This window comes from Ranitomeya variabilis, chromosome 6 (genome assembly GCF_051348905.1).
Source record: "Ranitomeya variabilis isolate aRanVar5 chromosome 6, aRanVar5.hap1, whole genome shotgun sequence".
Taxonomy (NCBI): Eukaryota; Metazoa; Chordata; class Amphibia; order Anura; family Dendrobatidae; genus Ranitomeya; species Ranitomeya variabilis.
In genome coordinates, this window is record NC_135237.1 from 551,637,403 (window position 1) to 551,664,435 (window position 27,033).

Genomic DNA, 27,033 nt, shown 5'->3' on the forward strand with positions numbered 1-27,033 from the left:
GATTTTAAAATGAAGTTTTCAACCTTTCCATTAAGAGAGACAAGTCTGTGCAGTAGGTAGAGGCAGCCTCATGTAAAGCAGGCAAACTGATATGGTCACAGGGGTTCGACTTTCTATCTACAGGCAGTTTCCATACTTCCCAAAGATTTGTATAATGTGGACAACAACATAGATCTCCTCCAGTGAGCAGCACGGATGATCCACTGAGCTCTGAACTTTCAGGTTCACAAGCAGCGATGTCTGAGAAAGCAGGTCTCCACAGTAAAAGGAAGGTCTGCAGAGCAAAAGGAAGGTCTGCAGAGCAAAAGGAAGGTCTGCAGAGTAAAAGGAAGGTCTGCAGAGTAAAAGGAAGGACTCCAGAGTAAAAGGAAGGTCTGCAGAGCAAAAGGAAGGTCTGCAGAGCAAAAGGAAGGTCTGCAGAGTAAAAGGAAGGTCTCCAGAGTAAAAGGAAGGTCTGCAGAGTAAAAGGAAGGTCTCCAGAGTAAAAGGAAGGTCTGCAGAGCAAAAGGAAGGTCTGCAGAGCAAAAGGAAGGACTCCAGAGTAAAAGGAAGGTCTCCAGAGTAAAAGGAAGGTCTCCAGAGTAAAAGGAAGGTCTGCAGAGTAAAAGGAAGGTCTGCAGAGTAAAAGGAAGGTCTGCAGAGTAAAAGGAAGGTCTGCAGAGCAAAATAAAGGTCTGCAGAGTAAAAGGAAGGTCTGCAGAGTAAAAGGAAGGTTTGCAGTGTAAAAGGTAAGTCTGCAGAGTAAAAGGAAAGTCTACAGAGTAAAAGGAAAGTCTGCAGAGTATAATGAAGGTCTCCAGAGTAAAAGGAAGGTCTGCAAGGTCTGCAGAGTAAAAGGAAGTTCTGCAGAGTAAAAGGAAGGTCTGCAGAGTAAAAGGAAAGTCTGCAGAGTAAAAGGAAAGTCTACAGAGTAAAAGGAAGGTCTGCAGAGTAAAAGGAAAGTCTGCAGAGTAAAAGGAAAGTCTGCAGAGTAAAAGGAAGGTCTGCAGCGTAAAAGGAAGGTCTGCAGCGTAAAAGGAAGGTCTGCAGAGTAAAAGGAAGGTCAGGTCATGCAAAATAAAAGGAAGGTCTGCAGAGTAAAAAGAAAGTCTACAGAGTAAAAGGAAAGTCTGCAGAGTAAAAGGAAAGTCTGCAGAGTAAAAGGAAAGTCTGCAGAGTAAAAGGTAAGTCTGCAGAGTAAAAGGTAAGTCTGCAGAGTAAAGGAAAGCCTGCAGAGAAAATGAAAGGCCTGCAGAGAAAAGGGAAGGTCTCCAGAGAACAGGAAAATCTGCAGAGAACAGGAAGGTTTCCAGAAAAAAAGGAAGAAGAAGAAACCAGTCAACAGCACAGCACAACGAGAAACGCCCTCTGGACACATACTATATGTATTCAATCTTTTTAATTTTTTATAAAATAGAACAGTGGAGATTTATGGGTCCCCTATTTTCTTGATAACCAGCCTTGCTAAAGCTGACAGCTGAGGGTTGCAGCCCGCAGCTGTCAGTTTTGACTAACTGGTTATCAAAGTACAGGGGAACCCCACGTCACTTTATTAAAAAAATGTATTTATTATGCAGGCGACGCTGATGAATACTCCCATCAGGCACTGCCTGCCTCACCGTTATCAGTTGAATACAACTCAACATTCTCAGCAATGTGAGTTTTCTTCAGCACCCGGTGTCGGACACCAGCGCGAACTGTGCCACTGAATCCCACGCGCCTGTACATGTGATATTGATGTGGCATGCAGTTGCCACAAGTATGCCACACGTATTAAAACACACATCTCCAGTACTGGTTTTTCCAATACCGGAAATATCAGGAAGTCTTAAAGAAGCCTTTTTAAGGGGGGGGGGGGGGATTTTAAGAAATACATTAATCTGACTTGTCTTGTAAGAGTTCATCACTATCAAGGGCGCCATGAAAATTCTTAAGACAGGCGGAATTCAAAAATAAAAACAAAAGTGTAGATCTCAATGTAGTTTTATCCCTTCCTCTAGGGTTAATGAGAACGGCTCCTCCACAGTGAGTCTAACGATACTGTAATTTTGCGCTTCCACGCTGGCATGGAGGATAGGTAATAGCCGTAGATAATATCTGTAATTCCAGCCATTATTAATAAATGTATTCCCTCCGAGTCTAATTTTCAGATGTGCTCATTGAAGAAAGGCCATTGAAATGAGCTGCCGACGGGCAGGAGAAAATCTAATTTGTGTGAGGGTTTAGGCCATTTAAAGTCCCAGAAGTCATAAAGATTGAGCAGAGGCCGGGTCCTCAGCTCCAGACACTATAAAATGTGTAGCAGAAATGAAGGCTGCGTTATTTTCATATTATAGAATGCAAAAATATGGTAGAATAGTAGTTAAAACTATTTTTTTTTTCTCGGGCAACGTTCCAGACGGCTTCTCCAGTCTTGGATCAAAACACCGTGGATAAAGAGACACACACCTTCAATAGCCATCATCTGAATGATCATGGGGTCAACAGCTGGTTTTTGCAACCCCCTTAGAGACATGCACAGTCCGTGAGGCTGAGTGCGCTTGTGTTTTCATTAGCTAACATCTCGGTTTCATGAAAAAAACAAAAAGATTGGGATCAGAAGTTCAAAATCCTTGATGCTTTTCATCTCCTTGGGCGAACTGTCCGGAGACTCCATACGTATAAGTTAGTAGGCATGACCTACCGAAATCAGTCAACCCCATTCCCCCCAAGCAACAACGTAAATGCCTCTCAAATATTTTTTGGCTTGTATTTAGAGCGTCCTACAGTTTTCAAGTTGCCTACAGTCGTGGCCCAAAATTTGAAGACCGATACAAATTTTGGCTTTCAGAAGGTTTGCTGCTTCTGTTTTAATAGTGGAAATTTGCATTAACTATGTCGTTATGAAAAGAGATCAGATGAAATGCCCCCCCCCAAAAAAAATCGGAAAGTCATGAAAATTAACGTAATCACAAAAACCACATTCAAAGAGCGAGGTTCAATTGCTGTGAAGGAGCCTTTAGAGCAACCAAGAAAAGTCCAGAAAGCTCCAGGACAGTCTCATGAAGAAGAATAGGCTACAAGATCGGTTCAACATCAGTGCAGAGCTTGCTCAGAGATGGCAGCAGGCAGGTGTCATTGAGGCAAAGACTTTTGGAGATGGCCTGGTAGCAACAAGAGCAGCAAAAATGCCAAGAAAATATCAGACATGACAGACTGACATTGTGCAGTGTACGGGGTAAAGTCATATTCTCTGATGAAGCCCTTTCAGACAGTTTGGAACATCTGCAAACTTGATTGTTCGGAGAAGAAAAGGTGACGCTATCATGAGTCCTGCTTCTGCCAGCAGTGAAGCCTCCTGAGACCACTCATGTGTGGGGACTTTTCATCCATGGAGGAACTCATGCAAAATTTTGCCTAAGAACATGGCCATAAAGAATGGGACCTACACCTCCTCCAAAAGCTACTTCTGCCACCATTCAGGAGCAATTTGTGGATGAACTTTGTTTTTTCCAGCTGATGGAAACCATGTGAGATGGCAAAAGTGATAACTAAGGAACTTGGTGAAACGGTGGGTCCATGGCCAAGACACTGCCTAGTTATCAATCCCATGTAGAATTTGTGTATAATCCTCAAAAAGTGACAAAGAAAAACCTAGAAATTGCGATAAATCCCAAGCACTGATGAGACCAGAGCGGGTGGTCAGTCAGAATTTGTCCCCGAAGATGATATCCAGCTGCCCGAAAGAAGGGCAGACGTCTGGAGAAATAAGGATCAACACTTACTATGCAGTCTTTCCATAAACATATATAGCGCTATCATATTCTGCTTTACAGACATCATCATCGGTGCCCACATTGGGGCTCACAGTCTAGATTCCCTATCAGGATGTCTTTAGAGAGTGGGAAGAAAATGGAGAACCCAGAGGTAACCCACATAAACATAGGGAGAACATACAAATTCCTTGCAGATGTCATCCTTGGTGGGATTTCAACCTAGAACAACAGCGCTGCAAAGCAACAGTGCTAACCACTGAGCCACCGTGCTGCCCTTTGGTGTCAGGTTTTCAGATACGCATTGAATGATAAGTAATAGTAAATTCACAGCACATCGGCTGCTATTGTTCTCGGCAGCACAGGCCCTGTTTATATAGGATGATGTGCTGCAGGGAATGGCGATTTTTGTTTTTTTGTGTGCAACCCGAATGATCATTTCGCCCGCCGAACAAGCGTTTTGCTCATGCTTGGGTGATCAGCAACCTGTCTAGACAGCACAATTATCGGGAAATAAGGGTTATTAGGAACACTCATCCACAATAATTGTTCAGTCTAAATGCTCCTTAAAGGGAACCTGTCACCCCCCCCCCAGGCGTTTTTAACTAAAAGAGCCACCTGCAGTAATGCTGCATTCTGACAAGGTGGCTCTTTTAGTTCTGGGTGCTGTAACTGCCGAAATAATCAGTTTTATAATTTGTCCAAAATACCTTGTCTTCAGTCAAGGAGGCAGGCCTTTCCCCCCTGCTTTAGACGCCACACAGCCGTCGCTCAAGTCTTCTTGGCGCCGGGCGCCGCCTCCTCGCCGCTGTTTTGAAATGATGCGGCGCCTGCGCTCTTTTCTCCTGCCTTGGGCAGGCGCAGTGAGCGCTGGCCGTCTGTCCTCTGTGCGTACGTACGCCCTGCCTGTGAATCCCAGCCCCGCAGTGTCTTATGATTTATTCATACTACGGGGCTGGGATTTCTGGGCATGCGCATTGCGTGTCTAAGCCTCTCACCCTCTCCCACCGCCTGCTACAGCGTGTGCGTCCTCAGGTGATCCCTCCTCTGTGCAATCGCCTGGAAGCTTGCCAAATCCTCACAGCTGGTGTGTGTGTGTGTAGCAGGCGGTGGGAGAGGGTGAGAGGCTTAGACACGCAATGCGCATGCCCAGGAATCCCAGCCCCGTAGTATGAATAAATCATAAGACACTGCGGGGCTGGGATTCACAGGCAGGGCGTACGTACGCACAGAGGACAGACGGCCAGCCCTCACTGCGCCTGCCCAAGGCAGCAGAAAAGAGTGCAGGTGCCGCATCATTTCAAAACAGCGGTGAGGAGGCGGCGCCCGGCGCCAAGAAGATGTGAGTGATGGCTGTGTGGCGTCTAAAGCAGGGGGGAAAGGCCTGCCTCCTTGTCTGAAGACAAGGTATTTTGGACAAATTATAAAACTGATTATTTCGGCAGTGACAGCACCCAGAACTAAAAGAGCCACCTTGTCAGAATGCAGCATTAGTGCTGCACAAGGTGGCTCTTTTAGTTAAAAACGCCTGGGGATGGGGGGGGGGGGGGGGGTGACAGGTTCTCTTTAACAGGAAAAAACTAGGAGGAAAAAAAAGACACCGTTTTAGGGTTTTATCTGAGGGAGGCTATTGCAACCCTCTACTTACCAGTCTCCCTCTTACTCTCCCTCGGACTAATCGTCCTCTCTCTAATCCATCCTGAATGCAGCAGCATCATTGTGCCTGGAAAAGCGCTATAGGTCCATTATTGTTCGGTCCAACAGCTACAATGATGCCTCCACCCTGTGCCAGTCGTTGCACTGGTTGCCCATCTGCTACAGAGTCCAATATAAACTTATCACTATCATCAACAAAGCTCTCCACAGTTCTGCACCGCCCTACATCTCCTCCCTCATCTCTGTCTACTATCTTACCCTACATAATAAAACTAGGAGGAAAAAGTCAGCACAATAGGGTTTTTATCCAAGGGAGATAAAAGGTGTTTAAATAAGGTGATGCTAACCTGATTTAGTTGTGTATACACAACATTTCCATGACTTATAAATCCAGCTGCTGCAGGTCCAACGGGTCATCAGACCGGGAAAACACAGATAAAGAGGATTTGCAGATAATCTGCACTGCTGGTATCCCATATAACAGATCCAAATCAAACAAAGTTGGGTTCTCTTGTCTTGATCAAAAAGTCTGCAGCACTTCGAAAAGCGTTGGCTGAATAAAGATAAACTGCAAATAGATCCAAGTCCAGACAGAAAGAATGATATGTGATATCAGCAGCATAGAATATCCGCAAATTTTCCTTATCTGTGTAAATGCTCCTTAAGACTCTTTTGGTTAGTAGGTGTGTGGCATTTATTTTGTAATCTTCTATTTCTCATTAATGGCATCAGTAATGTGCGGGAGGAACGCCTGAACAAACGATGAGACAAGCCACAACCAACGAGGTAGGTGGTGCACGCCAAAATCAATGAGGAGGCACGCCTCAACTAATAATGAGACAGGAAGCGCACCCTAACCAACGAGAAGGTGGAGTGGTGCACTCCAACCAATGAGAAGGCGGAGTGGCTTGTCCCAACCAACGAGAAGGTGGAGTGGCGAGCTCCAACCAACGAGAATGCGGAGTGGCTTGTCCCAACCAACGAGAAGGCGGAGTAGCACGCCCCAACCAACGAGAAAGCGGAGTGGCTTGTCCCAACCAAAGAGAAGGTGGAGTGGCGCACCCTAACCAACGGTAAGGCTGAGTGGTGCACCCCAACCAATGAGAAGGTGGAATGACAAGCCCCAATGAAGAGGCAGGAGGCACATTCCAACCAACGAAGAGGCAAGAACAGTGCCAAAACCAAGGCGGGACAGGAGGCGCGTCCCATCCCACGATCAGGCTTGGGTCTTAAAATACCAGTAGGCACTTCCACATTTCTGACCCAACAAATGAATATTCCCTTTAACCTACTCCTGAACTTTGTAGTTACAACTATGGTCATTTTTTTTAGGGCATAGTGTTTTTTTTTTCCGCACCAAGTAATAGTTCCCCAAGATTTAAAAAAAGGATTTTCTTAGATTTGATAAATATTGTCCATCTGAACACAACCGAAGTTTTAACAGTGAAAACTATTTCCATGTGAGTTTAATAAGCTTTGTATCGGTGTTCTGTCCGTTTGTCCTGGAGAGTGAATGTGTGAGACTCAGGGTGGATAAAAATCAATGTTTTTTTTTAAAAATCAAAAAAATCGGATTTTTTGATTTAAATCGGATTTTTTTGATTTAAATCGGATTTGTTTCAATAAACTGCTTTTTGAGGAAAATATTTTACCATCCAAAGGTTCTTCCATCATGAGATAAAGCTGAGTTGTTTAACTCAGTAGAATAAAGGCTGTATGTGTAACATTCACAATGCCATGCTCTTCCAGAGGTTTCTGTAGGATGCTGACTATCCAACAAGTTTGGGCATGTCAACTGAATGGAAAAAGAAACTAAACCAAAAGTGAAACCAAGCTAGAAGTGTGGAATTAAAGGGGCAGTATGAACAAAATGTGGAGGCTATTAATAGTTTATACAATTAAGACATGCTGCTTTTAAACACCTACCTATTGCCATATAGTAAAACAAAAAAGATTTTTACTTACTTTGGGGTCCCCCCCTCACCCTGGCGTTAGATCGTTGCCCCTAGTTTCGTCCGTGTAACTATGGGCGCACATGCGCACTGCTCTCACTTCTCATTTTAATCGTGATTTATATTAAAAAAAACCTTTTGATTTAAATCAGTGATTTAAATCATGATTAAAATCGATCCGATTTAAATAGAAAAAAATCTTTTGATTTAAATCGTGATTTAAATCATGATTTAAATCGGCGTGATTTAAATCAATCCACCCTGGTGAGACTTGTCTAAGAACCAGAATAAAATAGTGCATGCAGCGATTTTCGTGCACGTGACTTGACCCCTTTTAGTACCGTTTACTTTGGATTTTGTCCTATCTACACAACGACAACACTGATGTATGAAAATCTGTTGGTCCGTACTGAAATCATGGCTTGGACTAGCCAAGTCAAAATGGTACAGAGAGAGACGAGAGAATGCGGAGAACACGGATGACTTAGACAAGGAATGCCCACTGAGCCCTGAACTTGCAGCTCCAAAAGCAGATGGCTCAGTGCAAGCAGGTCTATCAAACAGAGGAAGGAAAACAAAAATAAAAGTAAACCAACAACATAATGTGACTTGAACCTCTCCAGGGTAAGCAGAAACAAAGTTATAAGTTTTGTCACAGTAACTTCGTCTAAGCTCCATAAATCAAAACAAAGCCTCAAAGATCTCAGCGTTGCTCATTCTGGCTATTGCTCTTACACGAGGATGGCTACAACAACGTAGAACATTAATTAAATATCTGGAAAACTTTAATTAAGGCGCAATAAACGAGACCAGACTATCATGGGTGGAATGTGCAAGCGTCCACTGATTAATTGACATGAAGACTGGAGGAAATTAATTCCCAGACAACTCATTTACTTGGAAGGAACAGGTTATTAAAAAGTTGTTCTCCTCTACCGGTGACAATAAGGTTGGCCGCCATAGTCACAGACAATCCCCAAAATGAGAGGAGAAGGGAGCTATATTTAACACCTGCTTTGTAGATGTAGAAACATGATAAGTTATCTAAGAGCTTGGCCACCGGGCCGGTTATGAAAATGTCAATCTCTCGGTCATTGGAGTCAAGAGGAAACACCAAGACGGCACCAAAATGATTTGTTTCTGGACCATGACCTCCAGCTGTGCCGGATCCCGACCGGCCTTACAATCAAAAACTACGCCAAGAAGTTGCTCTTGACAAACTAGGATTTTGATTATTTTTTTAAACTGCGGCAAGTTTCTCTTCAAGGTTTTCTACAACATTCTGGAGGGAAATAAAAATAAAAAAGGATAGTCTTGTAGAAGGAAACAAGCTGGCCGCAAAATAATGCATACTGGTCCGGCTCTGTACGTTGTTAACATCTGGCCACCGCAGCTGATGGGTCGCGATGCCGGGTGCTGATCCACGACTGATCTGATATTGCTGACCTATCCTAAAGTCCCCAATACACAAACTAAAGTTGGTCAAGCCGGCAGATATCACCCAAGCAGAGTATTCTTGTGCATAGGGGAGTCGGGAAAGATGGCTGTCGGCTTAATAATGGTTAAGACCAAAGCTATCTAATGTGTATGGGGAACTTAGGAGTAAATCATCAACATCACAGTAGAGACAAACCCCTTCAAATAGGGAATGCAGAAGTGACAATAAAAGGGTCTTTGGCCATCAGGCAAACTGCTCCGATGGAAAGGTCAATAATATATACAGTTATGGCCAAAAGTGTTGGCACTCTTGAAATGACATGCTTTGTTATACACCGGTTTATTTCTTTTGCGTGTTTTGAAGCAACACAAACCAAAAAAACCACAGAAAAAATAGCAAATTGGACTTAAATTTCACACAAAAGCTCAAAAATGGACCAGACAAAATTGTTGGCATCTTTCCAAAATTGTGGGTAAACAACTTTTTTTTTTTTTTTTTTTAAAGCTTGTGATGCTTGTTCAAACTCACCTGTGGCAAGTAACAGGTGTGGGCAATATGAAAATCACACCTAAAACCAGGTAAATAGGGGAGACGTTGACTCAGTCTTTGCACGTGTGCCACCCTAAGCATGGATAACAGAAAGAGAGGAGAAATGTCTGAGGACATGAGAATAAAAACTGTTGAAAAATATAAAAAATTTCAAGGTTACAAGTCCATTTCCAGAGATCTTGATGACCATTTGTCCACAGTGCGCAACATAAACAAGAATATTACAACCCATGGCACTGTAGCTAATCTCCAGGGATGTGGACAGCAGAGAAAAATTTATGAAAGGTTGCAACGCAGGATAGTCCGGATGTTGGATAAGCAGCCCCAAACAAGGTCCAAAGTAATTCAAGCCGTCCTGGAGGCTCAGGGTGCATCAGTGTCAGCGCGGACTATCTGTCCATAGTTGAATGAAATTAAATGCTATGGCAGGAGGCCCAGGAGGACCCCACTGCTGACATAGACATAAAAAGCTAGACTGCAGTTTGCCGAACTGTACGTAGGTGTAACAATGGTGGGTGTGGACTAACACGCAACAGGCCGGGTTTACCCTGGAAGGACGTGACAAAGCGACTACCCGGTTTTCACTAGGGCCTCTGGTGGTGAGGTTAGGTGTTCTAGCAGGTAGTCGCCAGGTACGACTCCAGGGCAGTGCCAGGGTCCGCAGCAGCTGACCGGAGGGTCAGAGGCACAAGAACGAGGTAAAGGAAGGCAAAGACAACGTGGTCGGACGGTCTGAGGTCGGGGAAGCAGCAAAGAGTCAGTATGAATAGCCAGGGTCAGGAATTGAGAGGTCAGACAAGACGGAAAACTAGCCAGGTTGGTAACGAGAAGCAGAATACAGAGGTAAGCATGCATAAATGTAGACTACTGGGTAGGAACCAAACGTTAGAGCAACGGGTGTTGTGAGGAGCTGCCTTATATGAAGCCTCCTCAAATGGGAAAGGACAGGGAGCCAAATCATTGCAGGATACAGCAGAGTTAAAATCCTTCATAGACCGGCCATGCCCCCTAAGCCCAGATGGAAACACCATGCTTTAGTAGCAGTGCAAAAGAGTGTAGCAGGAGCAAACCTCAGCAAACCGACCTGATGCGAGGAGACAATGCAGTGACAATGGTCGGTAGGATGGTGCAAACAAGGCACGCGAGTTTCCTTTGCGACGGTGAGCAAGCCAAAATCCTTCTGGGAAATAGTCTTGTGGAGAGATGAGACCAAGATAGAGATTTTTGGTAAAGCACATCATGCTACTGTTTAATGAAAAAGGAAATGAGGCCTAAAACAAACAAAAAAAACCACAGTACCTACAGTCAAATATGGTGGAGGTTGGAAGATGTTTTAGAGTTGTTTTACCGCCTCTGGCCCTGGGTGCTTTGACTGTGTGCAAGGCATCGAGAAATCTGAACAATACCAATGGATTTTGGGTCACAATATAGTAGTGCCCAGTGTCAGAAAGCTGGGTTTGTGTCCTAGGTCATGGTCTTCCAGAAGGAAAATGACCCCAAACATACTTCAGGAAGCCCCTGGAAATTGATGGAAATTAAGTGCTGGAAATTTACAAAATTCCAGTTGAGAGGTGTAAGAAGCTTGTTGATGGTTATAGGAAGCGATTGATTGCAGTTATTTATTCCAGGGGGTGCAACCAATATTACGTTGAGGGTGCCAACAATTTTGTCTGGCCCATTTGTGGGGTTGTGTGTGAAATTATGTCCTATTTGCCTTCTTTTTTCTGTTTTATTGTAGTGTCTCAATACACACAAAGGAAATATAAATATAGAACAAAACTTGTGTATTTGCAATAATTTTCTGGCATAAATTCTTCCATTTTCTGGAACAATTTCAAGGGTGCCAACACTTTCGGCCATGACTGTATAAGTCCTGGACAACCTTTTTAGAACAAATGTTATTACATATACAATAAAAGAAAAAAAAAATGTCCATAATTGGAATCCATACAACTGTAATAACATGAACCATTCATTCATTAGGTAATTTATTGTAAAATGTGAACAGTATAAAAAAAAAATCCTCCCAAATCGAATCACAAAAGCCTGAAAAAAGTGCAGAAATAAAGACTGAAAAAATGCATAAAAAAGGAAACAAAGCTTAAAAAAAAAAGTATTACACAGCCTGAAAGTTGCAAAAAGAAAGTTTTTAGTAGCCCCCCAAAAAGTGAATACATTAGGGCCATTATATCAACAAGTGCGCAATATGCTAAAAAGTATCTGGTCGTTTGCTAAAGGGTTAATCTATAAATTAAAAATCAAAAGGAAGGATCAATTGGAATCAGGATTATCTTGCTCTAAATGTGCGGCTCATATATATGGAAAAAAAAGGATCCCTTTAATAAAGGTCCGCTACGGACCTTCACCCATGTACTTAGTATGAGAGCCTTAAAAAAGTAATGACGGCGGAGGGATAACATGAATGTATAATCAGTGCAGGGCTGATGCTTTATTAATTGGCTGGAGGAAGCCCGCTTTAATCGCCCCTTATCATAAGCTGTAGACCGGAGCGAGAGCAGATCCCTGTGGGGTCACACATGCGGAGGCACGTTGCGCTGGGTCACACAGTTACCACGCCTGGGTAAGCGCGTTACTTTACTCTCCTTCCTCTATATCTGGTCATATCTATACTTCTCCTGCCGGAGCGGTCATTCAAAATTCTGCTGCTTTTCGGTGACCAAGAAGCGCTGAATTATGTTGGGTCACAGTCTACTCTTGGCTACTCGGCAGCACCAGCAATAACGTACCGCTTCCCCCTCAGGCTAACCGTATTCCCCGTCCTTTTCTCCGTCAGCTGCAGTCAATCCCTGGGGCCACCGACTGGCTGCAGCAGTTACATGCCGACTACTCCTAAAGAGGAGACAGAGCTGTGTCTAGAAGTCTCGAGGCTCTTACCTTGGAGGACGAGGGCTTCGGAGGAGACTTCTCCAGATCCGGAGTTCACGCATTCTTCGTTAGGATGCTTTTTGTTGTAATGTCTCTTCAGTGAGCCGGGAATATTACACGAATAATGGCATAAGGCACAACCGAACGGCTGAAAGGAGAAAAGGGAATGTAAAGCAAGGAGCAGTCATCTGCCGTAAATATGTCATTTTCTTTGTAGACGTCGTTGGTCTCCTGAATCCGGCGATGTTTTTCTTTTATTCCTGCACCTCTCCGTTCCTGAGATATGCTGCCTTCATTGTATTAAAAAAAAAAGTCTTGTTGGACAAATGGGTGTGGTCCTCAACAAGAGAGCTGAAGACTATGTGTGTGGTCCTCAATGAGAGAGCTGAAGACTATGTGTGTGGTCCTCAATGAGAGAGCTGAAGACAATGGGTGTGGTCCTCAACGAGAGAGCTGAAGACAATGGGTGTGGTCCTCAACGAGAGAGCTGAAGACTATGGGTGTGGTCCTCAACGAGAGCTGAAGACTATGTGTGTGGTCCTCAACGAGAGAGCTGACGACAATTGGTGTGGTCCTGTTGTGAATTTACCTTTTGGCTCCCTCTAGTGGCTACTAGTGATTTGACTCTGGGTATGTCATTCATCCCTTGTATGCTCACCTGGGTCGTTAGGTCAGGGGTGTTGCTATATAAGCTCCCTGGACCTTCAGTTTAATGCCTGGCAACGTTTATATCAGAGCTAATCTGTAGTGCTCTTGTCTACTGATCCTGGTTCCTGCTTGATTAAGCTAAGTCTGCTTCCTTGCTTTTTGCTATTTGTTTTGGTTTGCATTTTTGTCCAGCTTGTATATAATCTGTTTCCTGACCTTGCTGGAAGCTCTAGGGTGGCTGGTGTTCTCCCCCCGGGCCGTTAGACGGTTCGGGGGTTCTTGAATCTCCAGCGTGGATTTTGATAGGGTTTTTGTTGACCATATAAGTTATCTTACTACATTCTGCTATTAGTAAGTGGGCCTCTCTTTGCTAAACCCTAGTTCATCTCTGTGTTTGTCATTTCCTCTTACCTCACCGTTATTATTTGTGGGGGGCTACTATCCTACTTTTGGGGTCTATTCTCTGGAGGCAAGAGAGGTCTTTGTTTTCCTCTTCTAGGGGTAGTTAGTCCTCCGGCTGGCGCGAGACATCTAGCGACCAACGTAGGCATGTTCCCCGGCTACTGCTAGTGTTGGCGTTAGGAGTAGATATATGGTCAACCCAGTTACCACTGCCCTATGAGCTGGATTTTTGTACGTCGCAGACTTACTTGTTTTTCTGAGACCCTCGCCATTGGGGTCATAACAGGTCCTCAACGAGAGAGCTGAAGACAATGGGTGTGGTCCTCAACGAGAGAGCTGAAGACTATGGGTGTGGTCCTCAACGAGAGAGCTGAAGACTATGGGTGTGGTCCTCAAAGAGGGAGCTGAAGACTACACCCACTTGTTAAAGGGAACCTGTTACTCCAAAAATCGTACATGAGCTACGGCCACCGGCATCAGGGGTTTAGCTACAGCGTTCTGGAATGCTGTAGATAAGCCCCCGATGTATCCTGAAAGATGAGAAAAAGAGGTTAGATTATACTCACCCAGGGGCGGTCCCGCTGCGGTCTGGTCCTAGGCCTCCCATCTTCATTCGATGACGTCCTCTTCTTGTCTTCACGCTGCGGCTCTGGCGTACTTTGACTGTCCTGTTGAGGGCAGAGCAAAGTACTGCAGTGCGCAGGCGCCGGGAAAGGTCAGAGAGGCCCAGCGCCTGCACACTGCAGTACTTTGCTCTGTCCTCAACAGGGCAGACAAAGTTCGCCTGCCCCAGAGCCGCAGTGTGAAGACAAGAAGAGGACGTCATCGAAAGAAGATGTGAGGCCCCGGACCGCGACGCCCATCGGACCGGACCGCAGCGGGACCGCTCCTGGGTGAGTATAATCTAATCTCTTTTTCTCATCTTTCAGGATACATCGGGGGGCTTATCTACAGCATTACAGAATGCATTACAGAATGCTGTAGATAAGCCCCTGATGCCGGTGGCCGCAGCTCATCTTCAATTTTTGGGGTGACAGGTTCCCTTTAAAAAGACTAGATTGATACACAGAGAAAAGAAGGCCCTATCTCAGGAATGGAGAGGAAAAAGAACAAGAGAAAAACATTGTCGGATTCAGGAGCACAGCAGCATTTACACCAAGTAAAAATATAGATATTTAAGGAAAAAGAACATAAAATAGAACAGAAATGTTGGGGAAACCCTTCATATGCAGTTGTATTACACTGAAATCAAAATTGGCACCCTCTTTATAGGAGTTTTCTCATTCTTTACTATGTTTACATAGGTCAGTTATTATAGTAAAGTATATAAAACTTTTTTTGCTGTTTTTATGCATTATTGAAATGAACATAAATTTAATATAATCATTTACTGTATAACATTTAAAACAAAGAAAATAATATTCTATATTACTGGGAGAGACACACAGAGCTCACATTCAGCCAACTGTCCTTAAATTACAGAACAGTCCATAAAAATGGGGTACTTTTATGCCCTGTTCGTAAACAAAGTTTCAGTTATCCGCAATTTTTTTGAAGCTGAAGAAACTTATACAGATATCATAATTTTACAGTTTACAGATAGTGCAGCTCATGTCTTCATATGAAAATTCTGGGCTGTGGACATGGATCACTTATAATTCTAATGATTTATTATGATTTTCCATTGTGACTGTAAGAAATATTGTCGGTCTGTGATTTTTAATAACATTGTCGATAAAAATAAAAAGAGTCAAGTTTTCAACTCCGCATCCAGCTTACAACTGGAAAACACATACATACACCACATCCAGCTATATTGCTCAGAGAATCACACAGGACTTCACATCCAGCCTATATTACTGGAAGAGACACACAGACCTCACATCCAGCCTATATTACTGGGAGAGACACACAGAGCTCACATCCAGCCTGTATTACTGGGAGAGACACAAAGATCTCACATCCAGCCTATATTACTGGGAGAGACACACAGAGCTCACATCCAGCCTATATTACTGGGAGAGACACACAGAGCTCACATCCAGCCTATATTACTGGAAGAGACACACAGACCTCACATCCAGCCTGTATTACTGGGAGAGACACACAGAGCTCACATCCAGCCTGTATTACTGGGAGAGACACACAGATCTCACATCCAGCCTGTATTACTGGGAGAGACACACAGAGCTCACATCCAGGCTGTATTACTGGGAGAGACACACAGATCTCACATCCAGCCTGTATTACTGGAAGAGACACACAGAGCTCACATCCAGGCTGTATTACTGGGAGAGACACACAGTCCTCACATCCAGCCTATATTACTGGGAGAGACACACAGAGCTCACATCCAGCCTATATTACTGGGAGAGACACACAGAGCTCACATCCAGCCTATATTACTGGGAGAGACACACAGACCTCACATCCAGCCTAAATTACTGGGAGACACACACAGACCTCACATCCAGCCTATATTACTGGGAGAGACACACAGAGCTCACATCCAGCCTATATTACTGGGAGACACACACAGACCTCACATCCAGCCTATATTACTGGGATAGACACACAGAGCTCACATCCAGCCTGTATTACTGGGAGAGACACACAGACCTCACATCCAGCCTATATTACTGGGAGAGACACACAGACCTCACATCCAGCCTGTATTACTGGGAGAGACACACAGACCTCACATCCAGCCTATATTACTGGGAGAGACACACAGAGCTCACATCCAGCCTATATAACTGGGAGAGACACACAGACCTCACATCCAGCCTGTATTACTGGGAGAGACACACAGACCTCACATCCAGCTTATATTACTGGGAGGGACACAGACCTCACATCCAGCCTATATTACTAGGAGAGACACACAGACCTCACATCCAGCCTATATTACTGAGAGAGACACACAGACCTCACATCCAGCCTATATTACTGGGAGACACAGAGACCTCACATCCAGCCTATATTACTGGGAGGGACACACAGACCTCACATCCAACCTATATTACTGGGAGAGACACACAGAGCTCACATCTAGCCTGTATTACTGGGAGAGACACACAGAGCTCACATCCAGCCTATATTACTGGGAGAGACACACAGAGCTCACATTCAGCCTATATTACTGGGAGAGACACACAGACCTCACATCCAGCCTATATTACTGGGAGAGACAAACAGAGCTCACATCCAGCCTATATTACTGGGAGAGACACACAGAGCTCACATCCAGCCTATATTACTGGGAGAGACACACAGACCTCACATCCAGCCTATATTACTGGGAGACACACACACAGACCTCACATCCAGCCTATATTACTGGGAGAGACACACAGAGCTCACATCCAGCCTATATTACTGGGAGACACACACAGACCTCACATCCAGCCTATATTACTGGGATAGACACACAGACCTCACATCCAGCCTGTATTACTGGGAGAGACACACAGACCTCACATCCAGCCTATATTACTGGGAGAGACACACAGACCTCACATCCAGCCTGTATTACTGGGAGAGACACACAGACCTCACATCCAGCCTATATTACTGGGAGAGACACACAGAGCTCACATCCAGCCTATATAACTGGGAGAGACACACAGACCTCACATCCAGCCTATATTACTGGGAGAGACACACAGAGCTCACATCCAGCCTATATTACCGGGAGAGACAAACAGAGCTCACATCCAGCCTATATTACTGGGAGACACACAGAGCTCACATCCAGCCTATATTACTGGGAGAGACACACAGACCTCACATACAGCCTATATTACTGGGAGAGACACAGAGCTCACATCCAGCCTATATTACTGGGAGAGACACACAGACCTCACATCCAGCCTATATTACTGGGAGACACACACAGACTTCACATCCAGCCTATATTACTGGGAGAGACACACAGACCTCACATCCAGCCTATATTACTGGGAGAGACACACAGACCTCACATCCAGCCTATATTACTGGGAGAGACACAGAGCTCAGAGGACAAATGGAAGAATATCAGACTTCAGGAGGGCAGGACTACAGTGCACAGAATTTGTAGTCTGTTACCATAGACACACAATGTCTGCATAGAAATAGACAAAACAATAGGATACTTTGAAGGGAACCTGTCACCCCCAAAATCGAAGATGAGCTAAGCTCACCAGCACCAGGGGCTTATCTACAGCATTCTGTAATGCTGTAGATAAGCCCCCGATGTATCCTGAAAGATGAGAAAAAGCGGTTAGATTATACTCACCCAGGGGAGGTCTGGTCCGATGGGGGTCGCGGTGCGGTCCGGGGCCTCCCATCTTCATAGGATGACGTCCTCTTCTTGTCTTCATGCTGCGGCTCCGGCGCAGGCGTACTTTATCTCCCTGTTGAGGGCAGAGCAAAGTATTACAGTGCACAGGCGCTGGGAAAGGTCAGAGAGGCCCAGCGCCTGCGCGCTGCAGAACTTTGCTCTGTCCTCAACAGGGAGATAAAGTACGCCTGCACCGGAGCCGCAGCATGAAGACAAGAAGAGGACGTCATCCTATGAAGATGGGAGGCCCAGGACCAGACCGCAGCGGGACCGCCCCTGGGTGGGTATAATATAACCTCTTTTTCTCATCTGTCAGGATACATCGGAGGCTTATCTGCAGCATTACAGAATGCTGTAGATAAGCCCCTGATGCCGGTGGCCGTACCTCATCTTTGATTTTGGGGGTTTAATTAGAACCTGTTCTTAAGTTGCTTTATTATTTTATGCCTTTAAGTGTTTGTGCAGGACTTTTTTTTTTTTCATTACAATAGGCCTAAAAACTAACAGGCAGGTAGTTGCTAAAAGAGGCAACAACATGACTGCTGCACCTGGTGCCAACTAGGAGAGGTCACCGACCGCTCCTGCCGGCGATTCAGCTGCTCGACGTCAATAGAGAAGCTTCTTCTTCCAGGCTGCTCTGTCAACTGATGATGTCATGCTGATTGACAGCCTGGTTCCCACACTTAGGCAGCGGGGTGACGGCTGTCAATCAGCAAGACATCAGCAGTCACATCACCTCTATCCACGTGATGCCAGCGTAAAGCCACTGAATTGCTGGCAAGAGCTGTGCTGGGCACAACAGGCAGGTACCGTAGTTAGGCACATTGTAAAAAAATGAATTAAAAAAATTGTCCTGGATAACCGCTTAAAGTGTGTATATTACTTTTTTTTATGGTGGGAAAGGGGGATTCTTTTCTTAAAAAAAAACAACAAAACGCTACAATACAAAAGAAAATCTTCTTTATCAGTCAAGTAGCACAATAATCAATAAAAATAATTACAATGAAAAAAACACAAAAGTAAAAAAATAAATAAAAGTATGCGAATCTTACAGCTACATCTTTTTATATAAAACAGGTTTAATACAAACATAAAAAATAGTGAATTGAGGAGAAATGACGAGTTGCCTACTAAGGATACAAAAAGGAACCATTCCATCGCAATGAGAGAGAAATGTAAATTGACCTCTTTTGCAACAATGGCGACCCGATAATCTGCAAACCTGTGATAACATCCAGCAGACCTGCAACATCTGACAACCTTGGGTCCAGACCAGCCCCCTCCACTGTGGAGCAGACCATTTAGCACCGCAGGCGGGCCCTCGAGACGTAACTCGTTCAGTGCGCGGGCAGCTGGCTGGCAGCTACAATTTACGGATTATGTGAAGTGTCGCCATTAGTTGTCATTTCTTCTCAGACGTGCGGCTGACAGGTATTTATTCTGCAGGTGTGCGCTAAGCGCTGCTGGGAAGCCAGTCAAAAGGTCTTTGGTTCCAGGAACGGACGTTTCCATAGAGACTTGTTAAGCGTGACCATTTGGAATAATTATTTGCCGTTTTTACTTACTTATAATGACAAATCAGGTTAAAAAAAAATTGTAAATATAAATGCTATTTTATATATTCTTTTTCTTAAAGGCACAGTGGACAAGACAAGAGAAAAGTGAAAATCTGCTGGTTTAGAAAACTTTTTACATGTCGAATAGTGATGTGAAAAGTTTTCATACCTGGGGATCCAGTTGCAGAGACCCCCACCGGTTGCTAAAATAAAGGCACGGCTGTGCTCCTCTGACACGGACCCTGAAGACGGGGATTTACAACAAGTCTAAGGAGTCCAAATCTGAAGCTGTGGGAAAAGTTTCAGTAAAACTCACATTTTATTAATTGAAATCCCTGCTGTTTCTAGACATACGAGTCCAGTGGGCGGTCCTACTCAGTGACCGACAGTCCTCACTGTAGGACTGTTAATTGCCGGGAGAAGAAAAGGTGAGCGCTGCCATGCGTCTAGTGTTTGCCAGCTGTATAGACTACTGAGACCACTCATGTGTGGGGGCTTCTCATCCATGGAGGGTCTCACAATATTCCCTAAGAACACGGCCATGGTTAAAGAATGGGATCTACACCTCCTCCAAGAGGAACTTCTCCCATGATCCAGGAGCAATGTGGTGATGACCACGGCTTTTTCCAGGATGACGGAGACAATGTCTTCAAGGCAAATGGTTGGGTGAACAAAACATTAACATTTTGGGTCCACTACCCAGATGTAAATCTCATTGAGGACCCTCAAGAACTGAGAACAACATGAAAATTGTGATAAACTCCAAGAACTGATGAGACAAGAATGGGAGGTCCTCAGTCAGGATTTGGCCCCAAAGCAAATATCCAACTGGCGGGGCAAAAATCTGTAAAAATTAGGATCAGCGCTGGAAACATTGAGTTTACATAAAATAGATGTAGTTGTCAAGAAAAGTATAACTTCTGAAATCCCAAACTTTTAGTAACGACTGTACACATCTGGGTATTGCAAAATCGTCAGATCTCTATTGTGCCGATGCATTTTCCAACTTCCTTTAACACTTTCTAAAAAGTTGAGGCATTTGTAAATGAGTGTAATAAATCAAAATCAGACTCCATACTTTTAGAATCCTTGGCGTAACTTGAAACTCCAGGATAACAATGCAAAATCTCAAAAAGGGTCTCCAACTATCACAGCCTTTGATCTGATCATCTCATATGTGCCAAAGGGACCTCCTGCATCCCACATCGCTAGACCTCTGCTCATCCCGAGTTTTGCTCGGGAGAACTAACTTGGATGGCTCTGAGCCAACATGTTTCGGTCCCTGTAGAGCTGTAACGCCTTTGGTTCTACTCCCAGATTTCCATTACTATAAATCTAAACACAATATTTTAAAGTAATCGTCCATTCAAATCAATTGGAGAGTGCATGGAGGTTCCTTCAAGATATGGCTCCCCGGCTGTTGTAACAGCATATTTAGGACTAAAGTTGGTGAATACTTGGTTAAAACATTTCAAAATTTCCAGCATCAGAATTTTTAAGTAAAAGTCCATTCGAATCAATAGGATTGTGCATCGAGGAACCTGCAAGCTGTGGCTCCCTGGCTGTTGTAACAGGATATTTTGGAATAAACTTGGTGAATACTCGGTAAAAACATTTCAAAATTTCCAGTATCAGAAATTTCAAGTAAAAGTCAATTCAAATCAATCAGATCATGGATCCTTCAAGCGGTGGCTCCCCGGCTGTTGTAACAGGATATTTTGGAATAAAGTTGGTAAATACTCGGTAAAAACCATTTCAAAATTTCCAGTATCAGAAATTTCAAGAAAAAGTCAATTCAAATCAATCAGATCATGGATCCTTCAAGCTGTGGCTCTCTAGCTGTTGTAACAGGATATTTTGGAATGAAGTTGGTGAATACTCTGTTAAAACATTTCAAAATTTCCAGCATCAGAAATTTCATGTAATAGTTCATTCAAGCCAATGAGATCGTGCATCAAGGATCCTTCAAGCTGTGGCTCCCTGGCTGTTGTAACAAGATATTAAGGGCTAAGGTTGGCGAATACTTTGCTAAAACATTTCAAAATTTCCAGTATCAGAAATTTCAAGTAAAAGTCCATTCAAATCAATGTGGCTCTCTGGCTGTTGTAACAGGGTATTTTGGGCAGAGATTAGCGAATACTTGGCTAGAATCAGAAATCTCCATGTGATACCAAAAGGAATTTGGCCTTCCTATGGAGCCATCTGATTTTGGATATCAGTGGTGTTCCCAAATCACACATTACACCAATAGGATCTTCTCTCTTGCATCTATGACTGATTAGAACCTATAGGTGGCGCTTATGTATACATATGTCTTCGGTGTGCTCCTTTGCTCCCTCTAGTGGTGATTCACTGCAGCCTAAATTTTGTCATGTAACGCTTTGGCTGTGCAGAAGATTTTCAGTTCAATACTAAAAGAAAGGTAACGCTCTAGGCAAGAAATAAAATGAATTAATAGAAAATTCCTCAGCATTTTGATGAAAGGGAATCCATCAGATTTCAGGAAGATGTTTAACCATTCGGATCAATTCTGTGAATTGATGGAAATGTAGAAGTAAGAACGCTCCATTTAAGATGAACCAGCGGCAGATCAGCACCGGGCAGTGTCAGTTTCTATTCTTCCATCTTTATTCTAAGGAAAGGATCTAGAGACTCAAGGTTGGATCATCTCTGGGGACTTGTTCCTCGTCTCACAAAAGGTCTATATACATAATACCACAATCCATAAGACTTCATCACACGAGACGCTGGAGAGGAATAATCCTGAGCCGACCCCGGGGCCATCTCACTGCCCCTGTGTGCAGCGTGGAAGAAAACAATGCTCCATGTGTGATAATTTGATGGGGATGATACAATGAAAGCGTCACAGGTTATAGTGTTCTGTGCCCTCTATCTGACTAAAGGCCAAAGCACTCCTCTCAACATTACCCAGGAAAAGAAAGAAGAATACGAGCAAATAAAGCCACTAATATATAGAAATCATATATATAAATACTATACAAGCAATATCACAGCACATACCACATATTATACACACTCATTTATGGTAGTGCTATAATAGGTATATTCTTGTATATAGAGGCAGTATTATAGTAGTTATATTCTTGTACATTGGGGCATTATTATAGTAGTTATATTCTTGTACATAGGAGCAGTATTCTAGTAGTTATATTCTTGTACATAGGAGCAGTATTATAGTAGTTATATTCTTGTACATAGGAGCAGTATTATAGTAGTTATATTCTTGTACATAGGAGCAGTATTATAGTAGTTATATTCTTGTACATAGGGGCAGTATTATAGTAGCTATATTCTTGTACATAGGAGCAGTATTATAGTAGTTATATTCTTGTATATAGGAGCAGTATTATAGTAGTTATATTCTTGTACATAGGAGCAGTATTATAGTAGTTATATTCTTGTATATAGGAGCAGTATTATAGTAGTTATATTCTTGTACATAGGGGCAGTATTATAGTAGTTATATTCTTATACATAGGGCAGTATTATAGTAGCTATATTCTTGTACATAGGGGCAGTATTATAGTAGTTATATTCTTATACATAGGAGCAGTATTATAGTAGTTATATTCTTGTACATGTGAGCAGTATTATAGTAGTTATATTCTTGTACATAGGGGCAGTATTATAGTAGTTATATTCTTGTACATAGGAGCAGTATTATAGTAGTTATATTCTTGTACATAGGGGCAGTATTATAGTAGTTATATTCTTGTAAATAGGGGCAGTATTATAGTAGCTATATTCTTGTATATAGGAGCAGTATTATAGTAGTTATATTCTTGTACATAGGGGCAGTATTATAGTAGTTATATTCTTATACATAGGGCAGTATTATAGTAGCTATATTCTTGTACATAGGGGCAGTATTATAGTAGTTATATTCTTATACATAGGAGCAGTATTATAGTAGTTATATTCTTGTACATAGAGGGCAATATTATAGTAGTTATATTCTTGTACATAGGAGCAGTATTATAGTAGTTATATTCTTGTACATGTGAGCAGTATTATAGTAGTTATATTCTTGTACATAGGGGCAGTATTATAGTAGTTATATTCTTGTACATAGGAGCAGTATTATAGTAGTTATATTCTTGTACATAGGGGCAGTATTATAGTAGTTATATTCTTGTACATAGGAGCAGTATTATAGTAGTTATATTCTTGTACATAGGAGCAGTATTATAGTAGTTATATTCTTGTACATAGGAGCAGTATTATAGTAGTTATATTCTTGTACATAGGGGCAGTATTATAGTAGTTATATTCTTGTACATAGGAGCAGTATTATAGTAGTTATATTCTTGTACATATGAGCAGTATTATAGTAGTTATATTCTTGTATATAGGAGCAGTATTATAGTAGTTATATTCGTGTACATAGGGGCAGTATTATAGTAGTTATATTCTTGTACATAGGAGCAGTATTATAGTAGTTATATTCTTGTACATGTGAGCAGTATTATAGTAGTTATATTCTTGTACATAGGGGCAGTATTATAGTAGTTATATTCTTGTACATAGGAGCAGTATTATAGTAGTTATATTCTTGTACATGTGAGCAGTACTATAGTAGTTATATTCTTGTACATAGGGGCAGTATTATAGTAGTTATATTCTTGTACATAGGAGCAGTATTATAGTAGTTATATTCTTGTACATAGGAGCAGTATTATAGTAGTTATATTCTTGTACATAGGGGCAGTATTATAGTAGTTATATTCTTGTACATAGGGGCAGGATTATAGTAGTTATATTCTTGTACATAGGGGCAGTATTATAGTAGTTATATTCTTGTACATAGGGGCAGGATTATAGTAGTTATATTCTTGTACATAGGGGCAGGATTATAGTAGTTACAGTTAGGTCCATATATATTTGGACAGAGGCAACATTTTTCTAATTTTAGATATAGACATTACTACAATGAATTTTAAACAAAACAATTCAGATGCAGTTGAAGTTCAGACTTTCAGCTTTCATTTGAGGGTATCCACATTAAAACTGGATGAAGGGTTTAGGAGTTTCAGCTCCTTAACATGTGCCACCCTGTTTTTAAAGGGACCAAAAGTAATTGGACAATTGACTCCAAGGCTATTTCATGGACAGGTGTGGGCAATCCCTTTGTTATGTAATTCTCAATGAAGCAGATAAAAGGCCTGGAGTTGAGTTGAGATGTGGTGCTTGTATTTGGAAGGTTTTGCTGTGAAGTAAACATGCGGTAAAGGAGCTCTCTGTTCAGGTGAAACAAGCCATCCTTAAGCTGCGAAAACAGAAAAAAACCCATCCGAGAAATTGCTACTATATTAGGAGTGGCAAAATCTACAGTTTGGTACATCCTGAGAAAGAAAGAAAGCACTGGTGAACTCATCAATTCAAAAAGACCTGGGCGCCCACGGAAGACAACAGCGGTGGATGATCGCAGAATAATCTCCATGGTGAAGAGAAACCCCTTCACAACAGCCAACCAAGTGACCAACACTCTCCAGGAGGTCGGCGTATCAATATCCAAATCTACCATAAAGAGAAGACTGCATGAAAGTAACTACAGAGGGTTCACTGCACGGTGCAGCCACTCATAAGCATCAAGAAGAAAAAGGCTAAAAAACATCTAAAAAAGCCAGCACAGTTCTGGAAGAACATTCTATGGACAGATGAAACCAAGATCAACCTCTACAAGAATGATGGAAAGAGAAAAGTATGGTGAAGGCGTGGTACAGCTCATGATCCAAAGCATACCACACCATCTGTAAAACACGGCGGAGGCAGTGTGATGGCTTGGGCATGCATGGCTGCCAGTGGCACTGGGTCACTAGTGGTTATTGATGATGTGACACAGGACAGAAGCAGCCGAATGAATTCTGAGGTCTTCAGAGCCGCCATACTGTGTGCTCAGATCCAGCCAAATGCAGCAAAAGTGATTGGTCGTCGTTTCATACTACAGATGGACAATGACCCAAAACATAAAGCCAAAGCAACCCAGGAGTTAATTAAAGCAAAGAAGTGGAATATTCTAGAATGGCCAAGTCAGTCACCTGATCTCAGCCCAATTGAGCAGCATTTCACTTGTTAAAGACTAAACTTCAGACAGAAAGGCCCACAAACAAACAGCAACTGAAAACCACCGCAGTGAAGGCCTGGCAGAGCATCAAAAAGGAGGAAACACAGCGTCTGGTGATGTCCATGAGTTCAAGACTTCAGGCAGTCATTGCCAACAAAGGGTTTTCAACCAAGTACTAGAAATGAACATTTTATTTACAATTATTGAATCTGTCCAATTACTTTTGGTCCCTTTAAAAACAGGGTGGCACATGTTAAGGAGCTGAAACTCCTAAACCCTTCATCCAATTTTAATGTGGATACCCTCAAATGAAAGCTGAAAGTCTGAACTTCAACTGCATCTGAATTGTTTTATTTAAAATTCATTGTGGTAACATCTATAACCAAAATAAGAAAAATGTTGTCTCTGTCCAAATATATATGGACCTAACTGTATATTCTTGTACATAGGGGCAGGATTATAGTAGTTATATTCCTGTATATGGGAGCAGTATTATAGTAGTTATATTCTTGTACATAGGAGCAGTATTATAGTAGTTATATTCTTGTACATAGGAGCAGTATTATAGTAGTTATATTCTTGTACATAGGGGCAGTATTATAGTAGTTATATTCTTGTACATAGGAGCAGTATTATAGTAGTTATATTCCTGTATATAGGAGCAGTATTATAGTAGTTATATTCTTGTACATAGGGGCAGTATTATAGTAGTTATATTCCTGTATATAGGAGCAGTATTATAGTAGTTATATTCTTGTATATAGGAGCAGTATTATAGTAGTTATATTCTTGTACATAGGGGCAGGATTATAGTAGTTATATTCTTGTACATAGGGGCAGTATTATAGTAGTTATATTCTTGTACATAGGAGCAGTATTATAGTAGTTATATTCTTGTACATAGGGGCAGTATTATAGTAGTTATATTCCTGTATATAGGAGCAGTATTATAGTAGTTATATTCTTGTATATAGGAGCAGTATTATAGTAGTTATATTCTTGTACATAGGGGCAGGATTATAGTAGTTATATTCTTGTACATAGGGGCAGTATTATAGTAGTTATATTCTTGTACATTAGGAGCAGTATTATAGTAGTTATATTCTTGTACATAGGGGCAGTATTATAGTAGTTATATTCTTGTACATAGGACAGGATTATAGTAGTTATATTCTTGTACATAGGGGCAGGATTATAATAGTTATATTCTTGTACATAGGGGCAGGATTATAGTAGTTATATTCTTGTACATAGCATGCATTATTATAGTAGTTATATTCTTATATATAGGAGCTGTATTATAGTAGTTATATTCTTGTACATAGGAGCTGTATTATAGTAGTTATATTCTTGTACATAGGAGCAGTATTATAGTAGTTATATTCTTGTACATAGGGGAGGTATTATAGTAGTTATATTCTTGTACATAGGACCAGTATTATAGTAGCTATATTCTTGTACATAGGGGCAGTATTATAGTAGTTATACTCTTGCACTTAGAGTCACTTTTATAGCAGCTACATTCGTATGAGAACACACACACATACCTATATATCACATACACTGGATAGTGATCTTGCATTAAATATATCCTTCTGTGGAGAGTCCTGGCTGTATCTCCAGGTTGCCGCGGGTGTGATGTGCAGATCTCTGTGAGAATCTGGATTCCGCCTTGCAGCTTACTATAACGGACATATTTCTCTCTACACCATAAATTACTTACCCTCCAGCAGACCTGACAGGTAAACAGGTAAAATCCAATAACTAAGAAATTTCCAGCTGATTTGAAATATTTCTCCTATAAAT

At 42.3% G+C, this 27,033-nt stretch overlaps 1 protein-coding gene across 2 annotated transcripts in view; it reads right to left on the bottom strand.

The window, feature by feature from the left end:
• The window catches only part of ZFAT (zinc finger and AT-hook domain containing), a 187,687-nt gene that overhangs the window by 28,443 nt on the left and 132,211 nt on the right, over positions 1-27,033 (bottom strand). For both annotated transcript variants that reach the window (XM_077271269.1, XM_077271270.1), the window contains exon 13: positions 12,222-12,360. In XM_077271269.1, coding sequence (XP_077127384.1) covers positions 12,222-12,360 — 139 coding nt within the window. The remainder of the gene's footprint in view (positions 1-12,221; positions 12,361-27,033) is intronic.